Source organism: Sus scrofa, chromosome 6 (assembly GCF_000003025.6).
Source record: "Sus scrofa isolate TJ Tabasco breed Duroc chromosome 6, Sscrofa11.1, whole genome shotgun sequence".
Classification (NCBI taxonomy): Eukaryota; Metazoa; Chordata; class Mammalia; order Artiodactyla; family Suidae; genus Sus; species Sus scrofa.
This window is the reverse complement of record NC_010448.4, coordinates 138418652-138438969: the sequence shown is the minus strand read 5'-3', so window position 1 is coordinate 138438969 and position 20318 is coordinate 138418652. Positions and strand designations below refer to the sequence as shown.

Genomic DNA, 20318 nt, shown 5'->3' with positions numbered 1-20318 from the left:
ATCACTGTCCCTTTCCTGTCTATTTTCTCCTTTCCAATGTCTTATTCATTAAAACATTCTTGGCTGTATAATTCTATCATCATCATCATCATCATCATCATCATCATTATTTATTTATTTTTATTTATTTATTTATTGCTTTTTTAGGGCCACACCCATGGCATATGGAAGTTCCTAGGCTAGAGGTCTAATCGGAGTTACAGCTGCTGGCCTATACCACAGCCACAGCAACTCGGGATCCAAGCCACGTCTGTGATCTACATCACAGCTCACGGCAATGCCGGATCCTTAACCCACCTGAGGGAGGCCAGGGATTGAACCTGCAGCCTCACGGATACTAGTTAGGTTCGTTATGGCTGAGCCACAATGGAAAATCCATCATTGTTGATTTAACTGAACAATATTTCTAGGACTCTTCTTGTAAAATCAAGTCCTTAGCCTCCAAGAGTTCACAGTCCAGAGAATCATTTATACAAAACACTAATACCAAGCATTGGTTGTTATTCATTGAACATGTATTTTTTTGAACATATTGGGTGAGTTAGGCACTGTGCCAAGGCAGAGAGCACAGAGGGCAAGAACAATCCCCAGCCCTGCCTCACTCTGCCCTAATCTACACTGGCCTCTAGGCACACACACTGTGTAAGAGAAACTCTATGCACTTTCGGTACCTACCAACCTCCCACCTATTTATTTCTTTCAAGCTCTCACATCTATCTCTTCACCAACAGACATCACTATTATCCTCAAAGATTGAAGCAATAATAAAAGCAAAATTACCTTGAAATAAAATCTGTCAAAAATAGCTAGCACATATATTTTCTCCATCCAATTTTAATTTGCAAAGTTGGGAAAAAAGAACAAAGCAGATTCATCCTTAATCCTGGATTTAGAAGTGCCCCCTCCCCACCACCTTGCCCAGGACTACACCTTTATCCCACGGAATCTGTAAGGAAACTGGGCATCACCTTCACAGCCCAGACCTCTACTTTGCTTCTGGTGCTCTTATTTCCCACTGAGCCTCTGCCACTATGACTGATCACGCTCTAATTCGCACTCATTGTCTTTAAACCTTCTCAACTGGTTGTTATTCACTGAACACAAGGTCATCATCTGCCTCATGATATAGGTGCTATGTTAAAAAAAATAAAAATAACACAACACACTAATAATAACTCTTAAACTTTTGCATTACCTGATTTCTTCTAAAAAGTATATCTTTCACATCCATGATATTAATATTTTCACAACAGGTAGAGAAGCAACGGTCATCGAAACCACCATTTAGGAGTTCCCTTGTGGCTTAGGGGGTTAATAACCCAGCACTGTCACTGCTGTGGCTCTGTTTGCTGCTGTGGCACAGGTTCGATCCCTGGCCTGGGAACTTCTGTATGCCATAGGCATGGCAAAAGAAAAAAAAAAAGAAAATAAAACCACTATTTAATCATATGCAGAAGTGGAAATAAAATGTCTATCCATTGTATGTAAGAGAAAATATTCAAGGGGTTAAAAAGACTTACCAGGGACACACTGAAGCAGAGTAGGAACCCAAGTCCCACATCTTAAATGTTGTTAGGTATTTTTTTCCTTTACTGTACAATCCTTTTTATCTCACCTTTTGAAATACTGGCATTGAGGACCTTTAATTTCTTAGATACATAATTTGTAACAATGATAATGAGATGGACTGAGCTTTTTAGGGCAGCACCTGTAGCATATGGAAGTACCCAAGCTAGGGGTCAAATCAGAGCTGTAGCTGGCGGCCTACAGCAAAGCCACAGCAGTGTAGGCAGGATCCAAGCCACATTTGTGACCTACACCACAGCTCACAGCAATGCTGGATCCTTAACCCACTGAGCGAGGCCAGGGATCAAACCCACATCTTCATGGATACTAGTTGGGTTTGTTACCACCGAGCCATCATGGAAACTCCCTGAAAATTTTCAAATGCCCATAAATTAAGGGATCTACTAGTGATACACAGGATGTGATTCCATTAGGAAAACTGACAATTACCTTATCTGTAAAATGGGGCCAACACTCCCTAGCAGAGGATCCCTGTGAAGACTAACTGCAACAGCACATGGTGAGTGCTTCAGAACAGCCTGGCTGCTCTAAGCTCTACTCTTCAGAATAAATCATGTGCAGTCAGTAGCACGCTTGTCACACTGTGTGTGTGTTTTTAATTAAGCTCAACTTGAAATGGGTTTTTCTATTTATCAAATATAAAGAATTATTTACAGCACCTTGGTTTAACGTTTGGTTTTACTTTTCATCTATGGAAGGTTGCCAAGCATACTTTGCAAATGGAGGAAAAACAGAATTTAAAATTTGTTCTCAGTGGTCTCTTCCAAGCTATGCTTAAATGAAAATTAAAGGGAGCGGAAATTGTTGGAAATCCATTTTAACACAGAATGAACAGATCAGTTCACAAAGCTGAAGCAAAAGCACATTATGAGAAAAGCAAAAGAAATTCTTAAATAACACTTAAATCAGAATATCTAGCAAAAAAAAAAACTTGTAAAGAAAAATCAATCATTACAAAATGTGCCTCTGTTGATTAAGAATTACTTGGGTATGTATATTATTTATTAGTCTTAACCTAGAAAAAAATTAAAAGTAGACAAAACTCTTCTGGCTAGGTGACCTTGTCAGGTAACTTCACTGACCTGGATCTCAGACCCTACTTCAGATAGGAAGGGGTGGAGGAGGAGCTGAATAGATAATTATTCGAAACCCCTCCAGGTATTCTGATGAAAAGACTTCTGCAACTGGCAGAGCTGGGGGAGCAGAGCTCAGGGGAATTTATTTCTGCTGACCAGACAGGCGTGGCGCTTCCCAGTGGCTTCGGGTGGGAATCACGCAACCATTTCCACTTGCTGAGGACAAACAGTGCAAACTTTAGCCTTGAAGTGGTTCAATCATTAACACACCTTCCTTGGTCTCTGAGATAAGTCTTCTCTAAGAACTGGTTTAATATTTAACGATGTTAACAGAGTATTATGTAATTTTAATTCTTCTGAAGATCCTCCCCGTTGGGGGCCACGAGGGTGGTGGTGAAAAAAATCAACACATTTCTCTCCAAAAGTAAGACGGCAACTCTGAAAGCAAAGCAAGAGCAAAGGCCTGACAGAAAAGCAATGGGAACTCGAAAGGAGAAATGGGCTCCTCCAGCTGGCGGTGGGCTGGGGGCCACAGCGGCCGCGCGCGGCCGCAGGAAATCACAGCCCGGGCAGGGGTGCAGGGAAGTCAAGCGGGGAGCAGGCCGGGGGAGTATCAACGGGCACCCAGCAGTGGGGCGGAAACGATGACCCTTGCTGGAAAGTAAAGCTGAGCCCCCAGGACCAGCAAGTAAAACTGCCTTGGTGACTTGCAGCCCCTGGAAGGGAACGACTTTAGCCACCAACTCCATATTCACCGATTCCCCTGGAAGACGGAATACGGGGCAGGAGTGCAGTCAAAATTCAGCTCGGCTCCTTTAGGACCAGCGGCGGGGAAACTCCTTTAACCACTTACCCGGGTCTAGAGTGAGAAACCAAAACTTGCGACAATTCCCTCAGATGTCAGGCGGGAAAGGGGCGGGCCCGGCCGGCGCTGTGATTTCAGGCTCCACCTCGCCCCGCCCCCAGGGGCGGGCCCGAAAAGGTAGTTTGGACCTTTTCGGCCACCACTGGCTGCTACAATATGGCTGCACCCAGGGAAAGGCTAGGCTAACGTGAAAGTACAGACCCTAGCTCTCTCGTCGTATGGATCGGAGGGCAGAGTTCAAGAGATGGAAGGCGCAGTGTCTAAGCAAAGCGGACTTCAGCCGGAAGGGCTGTGTGGACGAGGATGTGGTAGAGATCGTGCAGCTCCTGAATGGTCGAGAACAGTTTTTCACTACCAGTTCCTGCGCTGGCCGCATCATCCTTCTAGAGCAGGTGAGGACCCTTCTTGATGTCTTTGCAGCGGCTGCCTTGTAGTGTGCAAAACCGGGAGCCCCGTGCCTACTCAGTGTAACACTTTGTTTGGCTTTGTCCTTCTGATTCGTGGTCTCGGTCACCACCCCCCCCCCACACACACACCGCTTTTTAGGATCGCTCTCGCGGTATACGGAAATTCCCAGGGTAGGGGTCAAATCGGAGCTGCAGCTGCCGGCCTACACCACAGCCGCAGCAACACTAGATCCGGGCCGCGTCTGCCACCTACACCGCAGCTCACTGCAACTATGGATCCCCACCACCTAGAGAGGCCAGGGATGAACCCGCATTCTCGTGGATACTAGTGGGGTTCGTTTCCGCTGCTCCACAATTGCAATTTCTTGGTTTCTTTATCAAGGCAAACGAGAGGGTTACTTAGACCAGTGTTTCTAACATTTTAATGTGTCTTTTAATCACTTGGAGATATTTAAAAATACATTCTGGTTCAGTAGGTTTAGGAAGGGCCTAATCTGCATTTCTAACAAGCCCCCAGGTGATGCTGGAACTGTTGGCCTGGGGATGCTCTAGATTGCAAAAGTTAGAGGAATACTAAGGGAATTTTAAAACTTTACAGCTTGGCAAGGCGTCTGTCTTCTTGTCAACCGCTCAACAAAATCATTGTGAACTTTTTGTAGTTTGTCTTGATTAAGAAGCTGGCTGCCTCCTAGTGGTTCACTCCGTTGTTACAGCTCTGGTAATTTTTACCTTACCTGAAGCGTACAGTAGTATATAGTCTGAGATAGTGGTTAGTCCCTCAGGCTTTCGAGTGATACTGCTAGATTCTAAACCAGTTATGCGAATTACTGGCTATGTGAATTTAGGGAAATTATCTAAACATAGGCCCTTCCTGTTCCATGAACTAAGAATAATAAAGAGTATCCACTTCATAGGGATTTTATGTAGAGGAAATGGGGTAATTTATTTGAAACCTTTCGCATCGTGCCTGGCATATTAACTGCACTATAAAAGTTAGCTGTGTGTTAATTTTAACATTAGGATTGAATTCAGAGCATGAAAGACAGCACACTCATAAACCCATTCTTTCAATCTCTCGCTGACAGATCATTTGATGGTTTCCCAGGTTACCAGCCTGTTGTTCATTCTTATATGGCTTCCTCCTGAGCACTCCTGCTCAGCTTGCTCTCTGTTTTCCCCCATTTCTACTGTCCTGTCTTACTTAGATTTCTGTAGGGGGTTTTTTCCTAACGGGTCACTGAACTACCAGTCCCTCTACCCTAAATCATGTTACATACACACTGTTAACAGATACCCCTTTCTAAAAGCAGTACTCTGCTTGTCACTCATCTATGCTGAAATACTCTAGTACACCTTTCACCTCTGTTACCCACTATGGCTGTTCATCTTAATCTGTTACTGAAACTGAACTATACTCTTTTTCCTCTGGATATTTACCTACCTTTGCTTTTGCTCATGTTTATTTTTCCAGCAGTTTCCCCCATCTTGGTATATCGGATATGCCTCCCAAACTCCCCTTTCCCACTTGAACAAAAACACACACATCCACGTGGAAGCAGTGACTACTTCTGAACTGCGTTAGGACTTTTTCTGAACTGCTTTTAATTTTATGTATTATCTTTTTTTTTCTTATTCGTTTTATTTTTATTTTTCTTCCCATTATGTCCACACCCTCCTCTTTTTTTCCAGTTGATTTAAAAAAAATTTTTATTGAAGTATAGTTGATTTACAGTGTTGTGCCAATTTCTCCTGTATAGCAAATACCAATATATACATTCTTTTTTTAAATATTATTTTCCATCACAGTCTATTCTAGGATTTGGATACAGTTCCCTATGTGGTAGGACCTTGTTGTTTATATATATATATATATATAAACTTTTTTTTTTTTTTTTTTTGCCATGCCAATGGCATGCTGAATTTCCTTGGGCAGGGGTCGAACTTGTGCCACAACAGTGACAACAGTGGATCCTCAACCCTCTAGGCCACCAGGGAACTCCAGTTTTATGTATTATCTTGTACCTTATATTGTACTTATTTTCGCTTTGCCTTATTTCACAAAGGATTTGGACCAACTTACAAATAGGCAATACAAAAAGAAAAAGTGAGAAAATATGGGTAAAGGGAGTATAGGTAAGATAAAGCAGAGATGACATTAGTTCTCAAAACATACCAGTAGACTATAAATTTGCTAGCCACCTCTTTGGCTATAAGATTTAGAGCAGCCACCATAAGATCAGATAGTCACTGAGATCATGCAATGAAAACAAATCAGTTATTTAGGACAAGCACAGCTCTTCTCTTTTCCAAGGCCAGACAGTGAATTCTCCGTGTACCCATTGTATAAGAAATGACTTAGCAGAAGTGTAATCGTTTAAAAGTGCATGTGGTTTCCTGCATCCTCCTTCCAGGGTCCTTGAGGGTAGGATCTGTTTATATCCGAAATACCTAATAGAACTTGGCAAATAAATATTTTTCCAGTTAATAAGCAAAAAATTCTCTTAAAATATTTACCTTCTTGAAATTTTGACCTTTTGATCTTAGCTCTGCCCCTTGGGACTTCATATAAAGGCTAATCCAGAGGTCACAAATTTATGCCTGCAGTGATTAGGTACAGATGAGGTGTCAGTAAAAAGTAGTAGGTCCTATGTGGGATTGGGGCAGTGCTTTCTTAAAAAAGGAATTCAATTTTTTTTCTTTAATATTGTGCCAGTCACATAAAACAGCTAGAGTACAACTTAGGGGCTACTAGTGTACAACCACTTTTAGTAATCCCTTTTCTCTTGACAAAATCATGACCATATTTCAGAAAATATTAAGTTATTTTACCTTAATAAATTATTTTCTTTCTACCTCAAGTAATTTGGTTTCATTTTTCTTTTACGTTAACTTTACCCAAAAGCAAATTGTTGTCAATAATACTTAAAATCAGTACTTGGGATATTAATTTAAAAAGCCAAAAATATGCTATACATTATACTTATTATTTTGTATTATATGATTAAATTATGTTATTTTTTACTTTAGGGTATGGATAGTCTTGAGGTTCAGAAACAAAACTGTTGCTGGCTACTGGTTTCACACAAACCTTGTGTGAAAGACGATGTGGTAAGTTTGTATATATAAATTTAGAAGTAAACTTTAATTCAGAATCACTTTACATACATATGAAAAGAACAGAAAATTCAAGGTGATTTATGTGCATAATTGCAATGACCAAAGATTACAAAGCCTGAGGAAAACTCATTACAGTGGCTTTAGTTGTGGGAAGTTATTATCATTCTTAAATGACATTATTTAAGAGTAATGATATACCAGTTATTTCATTTCTTAAAATCTTTAGATGAGTTGCTATAAGTTTGTATTAGTCAGGCATTTTACATTACTGGTTTAGGAGCATAAATGTTGTCTTGAAGGTCCTCACTCGGGCTCCATCTCCTTTGGGTGCTGGTGCTCTCTATATGTTTGTTCTTCTCTTCTGCTGCCGATATTCTTTGTGGTCGGAAAAATAGCTGCCAGCAACCTTAGCAGAAAAAGATTTATTTTTTAAGATCCATGTACCATTTCCAAAGAAGGACTAACCTGCCTGGTTGGGTACTTTCCGCCTAATCCCCTAAGATGAGTTTTTTCTTTTCATTCTTTTTTTTCCGGCCATGCCTGTGGCATGTGGCAGTTCCCAGGCCAGGGATTGATCTGTACCACAACAGTGATCAGAGCTGCTGCAGTGACAAGAGAACACCAAGATCAGTTATTTTTGCAGTAGACTGGAATGCTATCCTTGATCAGACCTACCCTCTGATATTATGATAGTGGGAGTGATGAGTGTCAGGATCATGATTGACAGTCTCACCAGAGTCAAATGATGGGAAGGAGGGAGGATGGTGCAGGGATACTAGGCAGACAGAAGTAACAACTGCCTTGAATAGATTCTAGCTGAGGCATAATAGCACATGTTTCTCAAACCTCAATCTAACAACAAAGCATTTAGACAGAGCTTCTAGTACAGTTTCTACATACTATAGTCAATGAAAAGTCTGCTATGGAATTAAATAAGAGTAGTAGTTTACTTTTTTTTTTTTTTAAGGGCCACAAGAAGTTCCCAGGCTAGGGGTTGAATTGGAGCTGCAACTGCCGGCCTACACCACAGCCACAGCAATTTGGGATCTGAGCCACATCTGCAACCTACACCACAGCTCACAGCAACTCTGGATTCTTAACCCACTGAGCAGGGCCAGGGACTGAACTCATGTCCTCATGGATCGTAGTCAGGTTCATTACTGCTGAGCCACAGCGGGAACTCCAGTTTACTTTTTAAGGTGTGGTTGGAAAGGTTTATGGGAGAATTAGAAATCAGTTCTCTTCAGAGTTCCTATTGCAGCTCAGTGGGTTGAGGACCCGATGTTCTCTCTGTGAAGATGGAGGTTCAATCCCTGGCTTCCCTCAGTGGGTTAAGGATCCAGCATTGCTATAAGTTGCAGCGTAGGTCACAGATGCAGCTCAGATTCAGTGTCAGCCATGTGGCCGTGGTGTAAGTCTCAGCTGTAGCTCCAATTCTCCCTTTAGCCTGGGAACTTCCGTATGCTGCAAGTGTGGCTATAAAAAGAAAAAAATAAAGGAAGGAAAAAAAAAGAAATCAGGTCTCTTAAAAGAATAAGCAGATTAATAAATTTTTGGAGGAGTTCCCATCGTGGCTCAGTGGTTAGAGAATCCAACTAGGAACCATGAGGTTCGATCCCTGGCCTTGCTCAGTGGGTTAAGGATCCGGCATTGCCGTGAGCTATGGTGTAGGTTGCAGACGTGGCTTGCATCCCGCGTTGCTGTGGCCATGGCCGTGGTGTAGGCCGGCGGCTACAGTTCTGATTGGACCCCTAGCCTGGGAACCTCCATATGCTGCCGGAGTGGTCCAAGAAATGTCAAAAAGACAAAAAAAAAAAAAAAAAAAAAAAAATAGGTTTTTGGAGAAAGGACCAAGAAAGCAGAGTGAAAAGTTACTGTGGAAGAAGGATGCAGAATGAATCTGAAAGTTCCTCGGAAAAACCTAAGTTAGTAGGATAAAGGCTCACCAAAGAATGGAATCATGTATTTGTATGATGCTAACATTTTCCATTTATTTAGATTGTAGCCCTAAAGAAAGCGAATGGTGATGCCATTTTGAAATTTGAACCACTTGTTCTTCATGTGCAGTGTCGACAATTGCAGGATGCACAGATTCTGGTAAAATTTTGTTATTATACTTGAATTTATAGGTATGTGAGTAGATTTAATTTTAAACTTTAAACCATCTACCAAAACGAATGCAATGCTAGTTTAATCAACTAGTATTTTATTTAATTATAGGTTTGGGGTTATATATGTTTTCTGCACTTTGTAGAGCTAAAGTGTTTATCTGATTTGCCAGATTATCAGAATTTAACAAATTTATTTTTTTACAGCATTCAGTGGCAATAGATTCTGGTTTCAGGAACTCTGGCATAACAGTGGGAAAGAGAGGAAAGACTATGTTGGTAAGATGTGTCTCTTGGTGAATAGCAATTCTTTGAGCATAGAGTGATCCAGATTATGGAATAAGCTTCTACTTAAATGTTCTTGCCATGCCTTTGCTCACATACCTGCAGTGACTTATTTTTTCATGCAGGGCAAATTCCAGAGTTGCTAGGTTTACATCTGAGGTCTTATTTTACAGTGTTCCCCTCCACTTACTCTTAACCTGATTCTCTCTGTCCTCCCTCCTTATCTTAAATAGTCAAGGCCCAGTTTAATCAGCACCATGATAGAGTGGAAAGACTCACAGACAGGTGCCTGAAATCCTCTACATGGATCCATCAGGGGCTGAATTAGGGATCTCTTAGGGATCTACCAAACCACTGCCCTATGGCCCCATTCAGCCCATAGGTCAGCCCCGTTCCAGGATACCCACTTGATTACTTACTGTCTAAAGTTGCTTTCGTGCTGCAAAGGCAAAATTGAGTCATTGTGATAGATACTATATGGTCTGCAAAGTTGAAAATATTTACTGTCTATCCTTTTACAGAAAAAGTTTGCTAATCCCTGGACCAGAAAAATCTTTAAGGCTCCTTCTAAGTCCCACAGCCTCTCAGTCCTTTCCTGACCAAGCCAACCCCTAGTAATTTTGCCCTACACTGATGTCCTGTGGTAGTTACTGCTTGTGTTTACTAATTGGTGTGTATCATTTGCTTTTGAACTATTTCAGATTCTCTTCCATTTTATATATATACACATAAAATAGCCTATTTCCCTAAAAGAGGTGGCTTGCAAAAGAAGACACGTGTAAAGCATGACTAAGTAGAAAGCTCACAGTACATATTTGTGTCCCCATCTCACTCCCCACTGTGTCTGGTGGCCCAAACAAGAACAGAGTCACTCTTTCACCTTTGTCTCCTTTGTCTTCCATATCCAGTCAGTAACAAGTCCTGTCACATCTGCCTCTGATTTCTCACACCCAACTCCTCTCCCCACCTTCTGCTGCTGCCTCTACTTAAACCCTCATCACCTCCATCACCTCTCACCTCTGTCTTACAGTGGTCTCCTGACTGGTCTTCTTCCTCCTACACATCTTCTCCGTCAGTACTATCAAAATCCCCCTTTTAAAGTAGTCAAGGTCTCCTGGGGTTTTCTTTGATTTTCAAGGCTTTATGTGAATCACTTTACCTGATTTATGCTCATCTTCCACTTGAGCCAGACAGAAAACTGTTGGTTGTTTCTCAGATGCATCATGCTTTCATGTCCCCATGACTATGGTAAAATTGTTCCACTGGCTGGAATACTCCCCCTCCCCCATTTTTATATCTGGTGCAGTTACACTTAATCCTTTAAAATCCCAACTCAAATGCTGCCTTTCCCATAAACCCAGACCTCAGTCTCATATAGTTGCTCCTCTTTTATATTTCCTTAGCAGTGTGTGTGTGTGCATGGGTACACGCGTGCACATGCATGCATGTACCGCACTTGTATGTGTTTCTCCTGTCATAGCACCTATGTTGCATTGTGATTCTTTGTTCATTTATTTATTTCCTGTTCTGAAGCATTAGCTCTAAAGGGCAGGGACCATATCATATTCATCCTGTCTCTTCACACCTCACGTGGGGCCTAGAACACTGCAAATGCTCAGTAAAGGTTTGTTGAATTAATTTTTATGCCTCATTATAGTTTTTGTTGTGTTTCTTACCCATATCCAGGGTTTGAATTTAGTTGGAACATGCTGACTGTTTCATCCCCAGGGTTATTACTAAGATTGGCAACCTCAAAGCATTGAGAAAGCAGCCACTTTGTGAATAGATCAGGCGTGGTTTATTCTGCTAACCTCCCTGCTCAAGCAGTGCAAAGAGGCCCTTTAGCATCCAGTCCATTTTGATTTTCCCTTGAAGGTCTGTTGAGGTTTCAATTATTCATTTTCCTTAAAGCTTTCTTAGCTTTAGTAAGATTGATACTGTCAAGTTTATTGGATTCTTTGATCATATCTGCTTTTCCAAAAGACAATGTACAGAGTGACTTTCTTTACAAATGACTTTATATGGTTGGAAAATCTATTTCATCTCCTTTGATTCAACAGTTCTTAACCAAATTATATCAAAGCACAAACTTAAATGCTGTAATGGGGCTAAAATATAACTAAATGCAGCCCTGACTGGGACTTTCCTTTAGTTATCTTCAGTGTCTCTTGGACATAAGTCATCGTATCTAAATTGTTCCTTGTAGGCTGTCCGGAGCACACATGGCTTAGAAGTTCCATTAAGCCATAAAGGAAAACTGATGGTGACAGAGGAATATATTGACTTCCTGTTAAAGATAGCAAACCACAAAATGGAGGAAAACAAGAAGAGAATTGAAAGGTATATTGCTAAGATATTTTCATGTTATTCTTACATGCCTAGGTCATCTTTGAAAACATTAATACACACCATCTTCAGCTTACACTCCCAACTGCTTTTCTCCTATCATGAAGAATGAAGATGATGAAAGTAATAGATGAGAGTAGGCCAGGCTGTAATGGGTACTAAATGGAGCATAAGAGGGCGCTCTGTGGAGGAGAGTGGGACAGGTGCCTGCCAGCAGCAGTCATAAAGGAGAAACAGTCACTTAGGTAAGAGAGCCCAGCAGCCACAGGGACCATCACTGATCCAGTTGAAGGCAGCCAGGGAAGCGGTGCTCTCTGCCCGTGGATGTGATGTACTGAAGATTACCCAGACTCTCCTTTTGAGGAGAACAGCCTGTTTAATTTAGTCTGATAAGTATTTTATACCACTGGCTAGTTCAAAACCCAGCTCTTGTCATGAATTAGATTTGAATTGGCATAAATGTCCCAGTCAGAAGGATTATGGCTCTCAGTTCACATCTTTATGTTTCTTTTGTTAAAACTTCACCTCCTAATAGATTAATTTTACATGACTTTCTTTTCAGTGTTTTCTTAAGAATAGAGTTTTTGATATAAAGAAGTGACAACTGCACTGCCTTTCATATGTGAAGATAATGTCACTGACCTACCATCAGGAAGATGTATATTTCTGAGTTATTTAAGGAGTGATGGTCATCTTGTCATTTATCATTTCCTTTTTGCCTTCTTCCCCAGCCTCGTTCTCCTCGTTACCAGTCAATCACTGCCCCAAGATCTCTTGAGTCATTCTCTCCCCACCCTTACTGCCACGCTCTCCATTCAGGACCACCATTGCAGTAACCTTATTAGCTGGCCTGATGCTTCTCATGTGTCTCTCTCTCCTAAGCCATTCTCTGTATCAACATCAAATCCTGCCTGTAAAATGCAAAGCAATCCTATTGCTTAACTTGCCTTCTTAAAATTCTTAAAAGACCTAGCATTTTTTTTTTATGAAACAGCCAGCTAAGGCCAGAAGTGCCAATGGCAGCAGTGCAGCATGTGGAAGGAGGTAGAACTGGGCTTCAGAGGCAGAACTGAGTTCAAATCCACCTCCACCACAACTTCCTCAATTCTCTTGGCTTCCTTTTTTTTGTATCTAACTTAGGGGAATACCTATCTTAAAGAACAATTTTAGTGTACATTAGACAGCATATGTATAATAAGGCCCTAACCACATCAGGTCATGGATTCTTAGAATAGGATAACCCTTTTCCTTCTTCACTGACTCCTGCAGAGAATAAACCTATAATCACATCAGTACTACCATTCAGGCTTTCTCAACCATGGCACCTCATTTGAACCACAGAATTAACAAAATTATTTGAGTGGCTATTTCTAAGTTCTCCCAGTGGTATAGAACTTGTGCCAGTCTAGGTACGTTGGAGAGAAGTTAACTCATGACAAGCAGTGGATGTCGTGGGCATTGGGGCTTAATTTTTTAGTGGAAGTGTGGCTGAAAAAAGCTGAGAGGTTATCTGGCCAAAAGGTGCTTTGAGCAAACATCCTAAGTGATGATTTCAAGTAAACAACTGAAGAGTACTCTGCCCCTCCACCAGACTACCGAGTTTAAACTGTATGTAGGTACTTAGTGGTACCATTCCAAAAGTTGACTACATTTGTTAGATAGTATTCTAGTGAGACGGCTAAAATGTAAGCAGTAGCAAATCAGTTTCTCTGTTTCCTTACTTGAATTTCAACAAGATTATAAATATAGCCCAAGATCAACTAACTATACACCTGGTGAAGTTAATTGAGCCACGTTCACCAACTATAAAATCAAATTATCCTTTAAATCCATTGACTCAAAAATATGTTGGGATTATAGCGTGCATGCCGCTATCAAGAGTCATGCTCATCATATAAAATCAGTGAAAAATTAAAGAAGGGTAAAAAGTGTCTCAAGATACTGATTAGAAGATTACATGTGAATTCAGAAAGGGTGAACAAATTAGGGAGCTCCTTTGGGAACAGCTGTACATGCAGCCAAATGCAGAGAAGGAGTTACTCTTCTGATGTGGAAAAGAGAAAAAATAATAAACACGGGAGGTGATGAGTTCTGCAATCAGACATTGAGTACTAAAATTGGTTTGTCACAGGACCAAAGTTTAACAATTCAAATAGCTATAAGAGAATTCTGAAAAGTCAAAATCCTATTCCAGCAACAAGAAATATGCCTGGAATATGAAAATCAAAAGGTAAAATAATTTTAATAGAAAAAAGATCTCTTGTAAAAAACAATTTCCAAGCCCATTTCTTAGTGGGAAGAGTAAGATCATTTCATACATAATGGTTTCCAAGTAAAGTTTGGAGATCTATTTACCATTTACATGAGGAGGGCTATCTTTGTAGCTGTTAATAAGAGGTCAGGACTGAGGTTGGATGAAATTGGCCATGTTCTTCTTGTCACCAACTGTAAATAGAAAATAAATGTTAAGTTAAATGTAGAATAAAAGGGCCAAATATAGTGCATATGATACAGATAAAAGTAAAGCAGATTGGAGTGAAAAAGTAAATGAATCTATTTCCAGTGGTTGGGTTTATTTTTCTTTTTTGTGGTGAAACATATGTAACAAAATTTATAATTTTAACTGTTACCGAGTTCATTGGCCTTAGGTGCCTTCACATTGCTCTACAACCACCCTCACTGCTGTTTATTTCCTTTTCATTATCCCAAACTGAAACTCTATGCCCATTCAACTGTAATTCCCCACTCCTCAAACTCCCAGTCCCCGGTAAACACTATTCTGCTTCTTGTCTCTGTGAATTTGACTCTTCCAGGTACCTCATATAAGTGGAATTAGACAGTATTTATCCTTTTGTATTTAGCTTATTTCACTAAGCATATCTTCAAGGTATATCCATGTTGTATGTCGATCAGAAGTTTGCTTCTTTTTCAGGCTGAATAATATTCTGTTGTATCTGTGGACATGGGTTACTTTGACCTTTTGGCTCTTGTGAATAATGATGCTATGAACATAGGTATACAAATATCTGAGTCTCTGCTTTGAATTATTTTGGGTATATTTTCAGAGGTGGAATTGCTAGATCTTATGGTAATTTTATGTTTAATTTTTTGAAGAATCTCCATACCGTTTTCATAGGAACTGCGCCATTTTACATTACCACCAGCAGTGCACAGCAGTTCCCTTTTCTCAACATCCTTGCCAACACTTGTTGTCTTTTGTTTTTTTGATAATTGCCATCCTGACAGGTGTGAGGTGACATCCCATTGTGGTGTTGATTTGCATTTCTCTGATTGGTGACACTGAACATTTTTTCATATTTCTGTTCGTAAAGAATTTCTGTTATATCACTTAGCTGCTTTTCTTCTGTTTCTTCTTAGGTTCCTTCTGGATTTCTCTTACTATTCTACCTGTTGGTTAAATACTGTTGTTCTCCAGGATTCCTTCCCTGGCCTATTGCTTCAGCTGCTTCTCCAGATACTGGTAGATCTTCCAAATCTCTCCCAAGTCCTGGACCCATATATCCAATAACCTACTGAACATCTCTAAAACATCCCATCAGCCTTTCCTTAATATCTTTCTTATCATAGTCTCAACCTCATTTAGCCATTTCCTTGGTTCATGTTCTTATTACTCTTTACCAGTGTTATTATAGTTTATGCCTCAGTGCAAAACAGAAATGTGGACCACATTGAATTATAGTTATTTAATTGCACATATATCTTTTTTCCCCCACTACAAACAACATGGTCACATTTAAAATAGGACTGATTCCCTCTTGCCCCCTACAGACCAACCAACACATAACACACACTTTAAACATCTCTTATCTTGAAAACTTAGAGAGTGTCTGGCTCACAGTGGAAACCCAATAAATGTTTATTGAATTAATCATAAACAATAAAGGAGCTTAAAAGTTAACACATTATATTGAGTCCCCCAAAGGCAAAGACAGTTTCTTATGATTATTTTCTTTCTGAGTGTCTGATAGGTGAATAGTGGTTATTAAATGTTTGCTAAATTTAGTTGACAGACTTTTCCTATCAGTAGTACTACTTTTATGGCTTCAAAGACTTAGGGTGATTATACTGGAAGACATGTAAGATGGCTTATTGATAGGGTGAGCAGGAGTAAGCTCTTGCTGTATAGTGCAGGCCAGAAGTAACAGGATGCTAAGTAACAAGATGAATGGGAACGATACTACAGAATATAAGTCAAACTTAGAAGTTGGGGTGGAAGAGAAGGGGGAGTCAAGTCTTACTGGTAAAGATGGAACTAAAGCTGGTAAATAACTCACATTTCTCTGTATTCTTAAGATCAGAGAAGTAAATTGTGAAGACATCTATTTTCTGAGAGTTTCTCCTTTTCTCAGTTTTACCTCTCATAATTCCTCTCCCTTCACCTTGCCAACTTCATTCATCCTTGCAGTTCAGCCCAGGTGTTGTTTTTTCCAAAGGACATTTCGAGATCTTGCAAAGTGTCCCCAGTGTGCTCCTGCTTTATCTTAGCTTTTTTTATGGCATGTTGACTATCCTTACAGCTTTGCAGCTCCCATTCAACCCTGAGCTCCCTGAGGGCACAGACCACATCTCTTACCTGTTCCTAGCACCTTGCACAGGCCCTGTCACATACATGATTTTTTTTTTTAAATAAAAATGCTAGAGCTTAAAATCTGTTGAAATCCAAATACATAATGCATGAGACTAGCCTTCTTTTGTTATTTGGGAATAATGGAAACCTAAAAGGGCATAAAATTCTGCCTGGATGTCATTAATTTTATGTTCCTATTTCAGAAGTCAAAGAAATAACAACTTTTTATTGCACATGGTCCTCTAACTGATATGAAAAGCAAGAATTCATTTTCCCCAGGGCTGGTCTGAAAAGTTTTCTCATGAACAGATACACGTTGCCCTATGTTATGGTAATCTTGACTGCAGAGGCAAAAAAACTGAAGACAATTTGATTTTCTTTTGAGGGAGGAGAAAAACAGTTGCTTGAACATACCTTTCTTTTTATACTCCAAGCTCTTTTTGTCACCTGTGAGGGCTGAGGAAATTACACTTTGGGAATTGGGCTTTAGAATGCTGTGTAAAGGGTTATATCATGAGAAGAGAACATGTAATTGAAAAACAAATCTCTGACTTACTAAGATAGTTTCCCAAAGGACATTTTAAAAGTTCCCTTAACCGGGAAAGTTAAGGGAACTTTTAAAATGTCAAAAGTTGTTAAGTTTAAGAGGAAAAAGAAAAGCTAGTTGAAGTTTTATTCTTGGCTTTCAGCATGGAAGGGTCTTTGTTCTATTTTTACCAGTTGTTTTTTTGGTACACCAAGGATGTAACTTCAAATTCTTAGGTTGTTTAATGGAGGATTAAAGGAAAGCACCTGTTCCTCTCTAATTACCTTTTTTATGTGATTAACAAGGTATTTTGCCCAGCTGTTAATTCTCTGTGACCATAAAAGAGGAATTTAATCTTTAATTTTCTAGGAATAAAGTAGAATCTAGAGAAAAGACTTGGTTTCCTAAGTTTAAAGAGTGGACTTGGGTAGAGAATGATAAAAGATGAAGTTGCATATCATGTATAGCCTCTTATGATCAGGTAAGGGGGATTCACATCCTTTTGTAGCATGTTTGGTTTTATGTTTTAGATGAATGAGTCATTCTACTGGGTCTTTTTTTTTTTTTTTTTTAAGGGCCTCATCCGTGGCATATGGAAGTTCCCAGGCTAGGGGGTCTAATCGGAGCTGTAGCTGCTAGCCTACTCCACAGACACAGCTGTGTCTGCAACCTATACCACAGCTCACGGCAACGCCGGATCCTTAACCCACTGAGCGAGGCCAGGGATTGAACCTGCAACTTCATAGTTCCTAGTCAGATTCGTTACTGCTGCACCACGACGGGAGCTCCTAGGTCATTTTTAAAAACCATTCTAAATAGGCAATGAAAGATGAGAAGAAAATGAGTCATTGGAGTTACCCAGGATCGTGGTAACACCTGGAGACCAAGATAAATCAAGTTAGAAGTTTTCGTGAATATAAAGAACTGAATGTTGATGACATGCAGGGCAGGTGAAAGAGTTTTGTCTGGCAAAGTGTTGGTCAGGCAGGTGAATTCTGACCTTATCTCTCAACTCTGTGTAGGCAGGATATGAAAAGGATAAGCAGTCTCCACCCGAGAGGAATGCAGGGCAGTCTTTGTGGGGGAGCCAGGTTTCAGTTAAGTAAGGGCATAAAGAAAATGCATTAATTGAAAACGTTGTTACCATGGAACAGGATTAAAGTTATAGGTCAGTTAATATTTTCCAAAACCTTTTGCTGTAACTCTTAGAATACCATTTTTCCTTTTATCATTCCTTCCTCTTTGAGATTGATTTATCACCTCCTATTTGCCAAGCATGGTGCTGGATATCAAGGTGTACAGTGGTGGGTACATAAGATCTGAATATGGACAAAATATGTAGTAATCCTGTTAGGCATAATATTAGCATTGTGTGGAGTACTTGGAAAGAGGTGAATATCTTGGGGTTCTTGGGGCAGTTTTAGAGCTTTTGCAAGTAGAGCTTAGCCTCTTTATTAAAATAAAGAAAGACTATTGGTCCAAATAGCAGTCTCTTCTGTAGATGTCCAAAAATTCCTATAAAAGCATGATGCGGTTCCTACAATGGCAAAGGAGTTCTCAATTTTGGACAGACTAACTTACGACCGCGGATACTACATCCGTATTTACCTTTTGGTTTAGTAGTTATTTATTCACTTATTTGGCATGTTTTTACCAAGGGTGGCAGCACTGTACTTCATGCTAAGAATATAGCAGAAAACAAGATAGATGGAATCTTTTGTCTCATGGAGTTGATAGTCTTTAAAAATAGTCATTTTGAGAACTCACTTGGTGCTGGGCACTGTGCTAGGTAGGTACATATTTAGGTACACGATAATAGCCAGTTTTCTAAGTGAGGAAATCCAGACCCAGGGAGGCTGGGATTAGTCAAGCTCAGCTCTCCCAGTGGACAGCAATGTGAGGCCCCTGCAGCACACCAGGCCACCATGCTGCCTCCACCGTGTGCTGAAAGTCAGCGCCCAGACTCCAGCAGGAAAAGGAGCAAAGCAAAAGAGCCCTTTACATTAAAAATTAAAATAGGTAATAAACAAATGAAAATTTAAGTAATGAGACACAATTATTACCTGTCAAAGTAAAGCATGTTTTTTGATGTAATACTCAGTGTTGGGTGAAGTGGTCTCTCAAGTGTGCTATTAGAAGCATAGTTTTTGAATTTCCATTCTGGGAAACAGGTGATATTTATCAAGAGCTTTAAAATTATTTATACCCTATAACCATAGAATTATATTGCTAGATGTCTATCCTAAATAACTAGAAACTCAGATCATATTATTTTCAAAAATGTTTATCACATTATTGTTTGTATTGGCAAGATCTGAAAATAAAGGCCAATCTGAAGTGGCATAATGTTATACAACTATTAAAAAATTATTTTGTAGTTCATTTGGTGTTACAGAAAATGTTTTCAATATATATTAAATTTGAAAAAAATGTAAAACTATATGTAATACCACTGTATAAAAGACAGTAGGTGTAGGTATACATGTACAGATGTATTAATTCAGAATTACTAAAATGAGCCTCTGTTACATTTATGATTTTTTAAAAAGAAAAAGTATTTCTCTTCTTTTATCTTCCTTGACTCCTCCCTCTGGAATAGAGATTAAGGTAGGATAGAGGTTGTCAAGAGAGGATTCTAACTCAGTTTTCAGGACTGTTCTTAAAAAAAAAAAACACATTTTTTTTTCCAAATTAAATAATCATGAAAGCAAGAAGCATATTATTTTTTATTTATTTTGTATTTTAATGTTAATGTGCGACATCAGATTCACATAATTTTTAAGTTCTTGGTGTACATCAGTTATTTTGCTTCAGAACACACCGATATAACAGTAATACTTTATTTCCTTACAGGTTTTACAACTGTCTACAACTTGCTTTGGAAAAAGAAACTACTACTACTAACTCACATCCCAAAGAGAAAATCAAAGAGAAAAATAACTCATATAAGAAAAAAAGTAACCCAGGAAAAGCACATGACAAATGTGTTACTGAAGAAAATGATAAAGTACTTGAAAATGATGATGATGATGATCCAGGAATCAGCGTTACCATTTTCCCTGAAGACTACTGAGATTTGGTTCTGAAATGTCTTTTTAGAATAATGTTTCTAATAGATATTATAAAGCTGCTCTTCATAAGAGTATTTTAGTTTGTTGAGTGAATCAGCCTTTCAGAAAAAGCAAGACTAAAATTTTCTCTATATTTTAGAGAAAGCTTTAGGTTTTAAAAATAACTGTATAATATTTGCTCTTAAATACTGTCTCTTTTAGTCACATAGCATTGCAAAAATAAATTGATTTCTAATGCCTCTCTTTAAGGTTCAGTGTCTACTTCTACAAAACAGAAGAACTATAACACCCTTTCAAGAGAATGTTAACATTAGGAATATTTGAATAAAAATTATAACAACA

The 20318-nt window shown here is 39.4% G+C and overlaps 2 protein-coding genes and 1 long non-coding RNA gene across 6 annotated transcripts in view; 1 reads left to right on the top strand and 2 right to left on the bottom strand.

Moving 5' to 3' along the window:
• CRYZ (crystallin zeta) overlaps positions 1–4010 on the bottom strand; it is a 26083-nt gene extending 22073 nt beyond the window's left edge. The window contains exon 1 of one of the 3 annotated variants that reach the window (XM_021093604.1): positions 3517–4010. The gene's annotated coding sequence lies outside the window, so the exon portion shown is untranslated. 3 annotated transcript variants of the gene reach the window in all.
• Positions 3670–20318, top strand: TYW3 (tRNA-yW synthesizing protein 3 homolog). 2 transcript variants are annotated; one of them, XM_021093603.1, is made up of 7 exons: positions 3670–3920; positions 6963–7043; positions 9051–9149; positions 9368–9439; positions 11652–11785; positions 15170–15272; positions 19759–20318. In XM_021093603.1, the coding sequence occupies exons 1-7, from the start codon at positions 3747–3749 to the stop codon at positions 19807–19809; spliced, it is 714 nt and encodes a 237-aa protein (XP_020949262.1). In that variant the 5' UTR covers positions 3670–3746; the 3' UTR covers positions 19810–20318.
• The window catches only part of LOC102164080, a 60272-nt gene continuing 51745 nt past the window's right edge, over positions 11792–20318 (bottom strand). Inside the window, exon 4 of the long non-coding RNA XR_297444.2 lies at positions 11792–14236. This is a non-coding gene — a long non-coding RNA (uncharacterized LOC102164080). The remainder of the gene's footprint in view (positions 14237–20318) is intronic.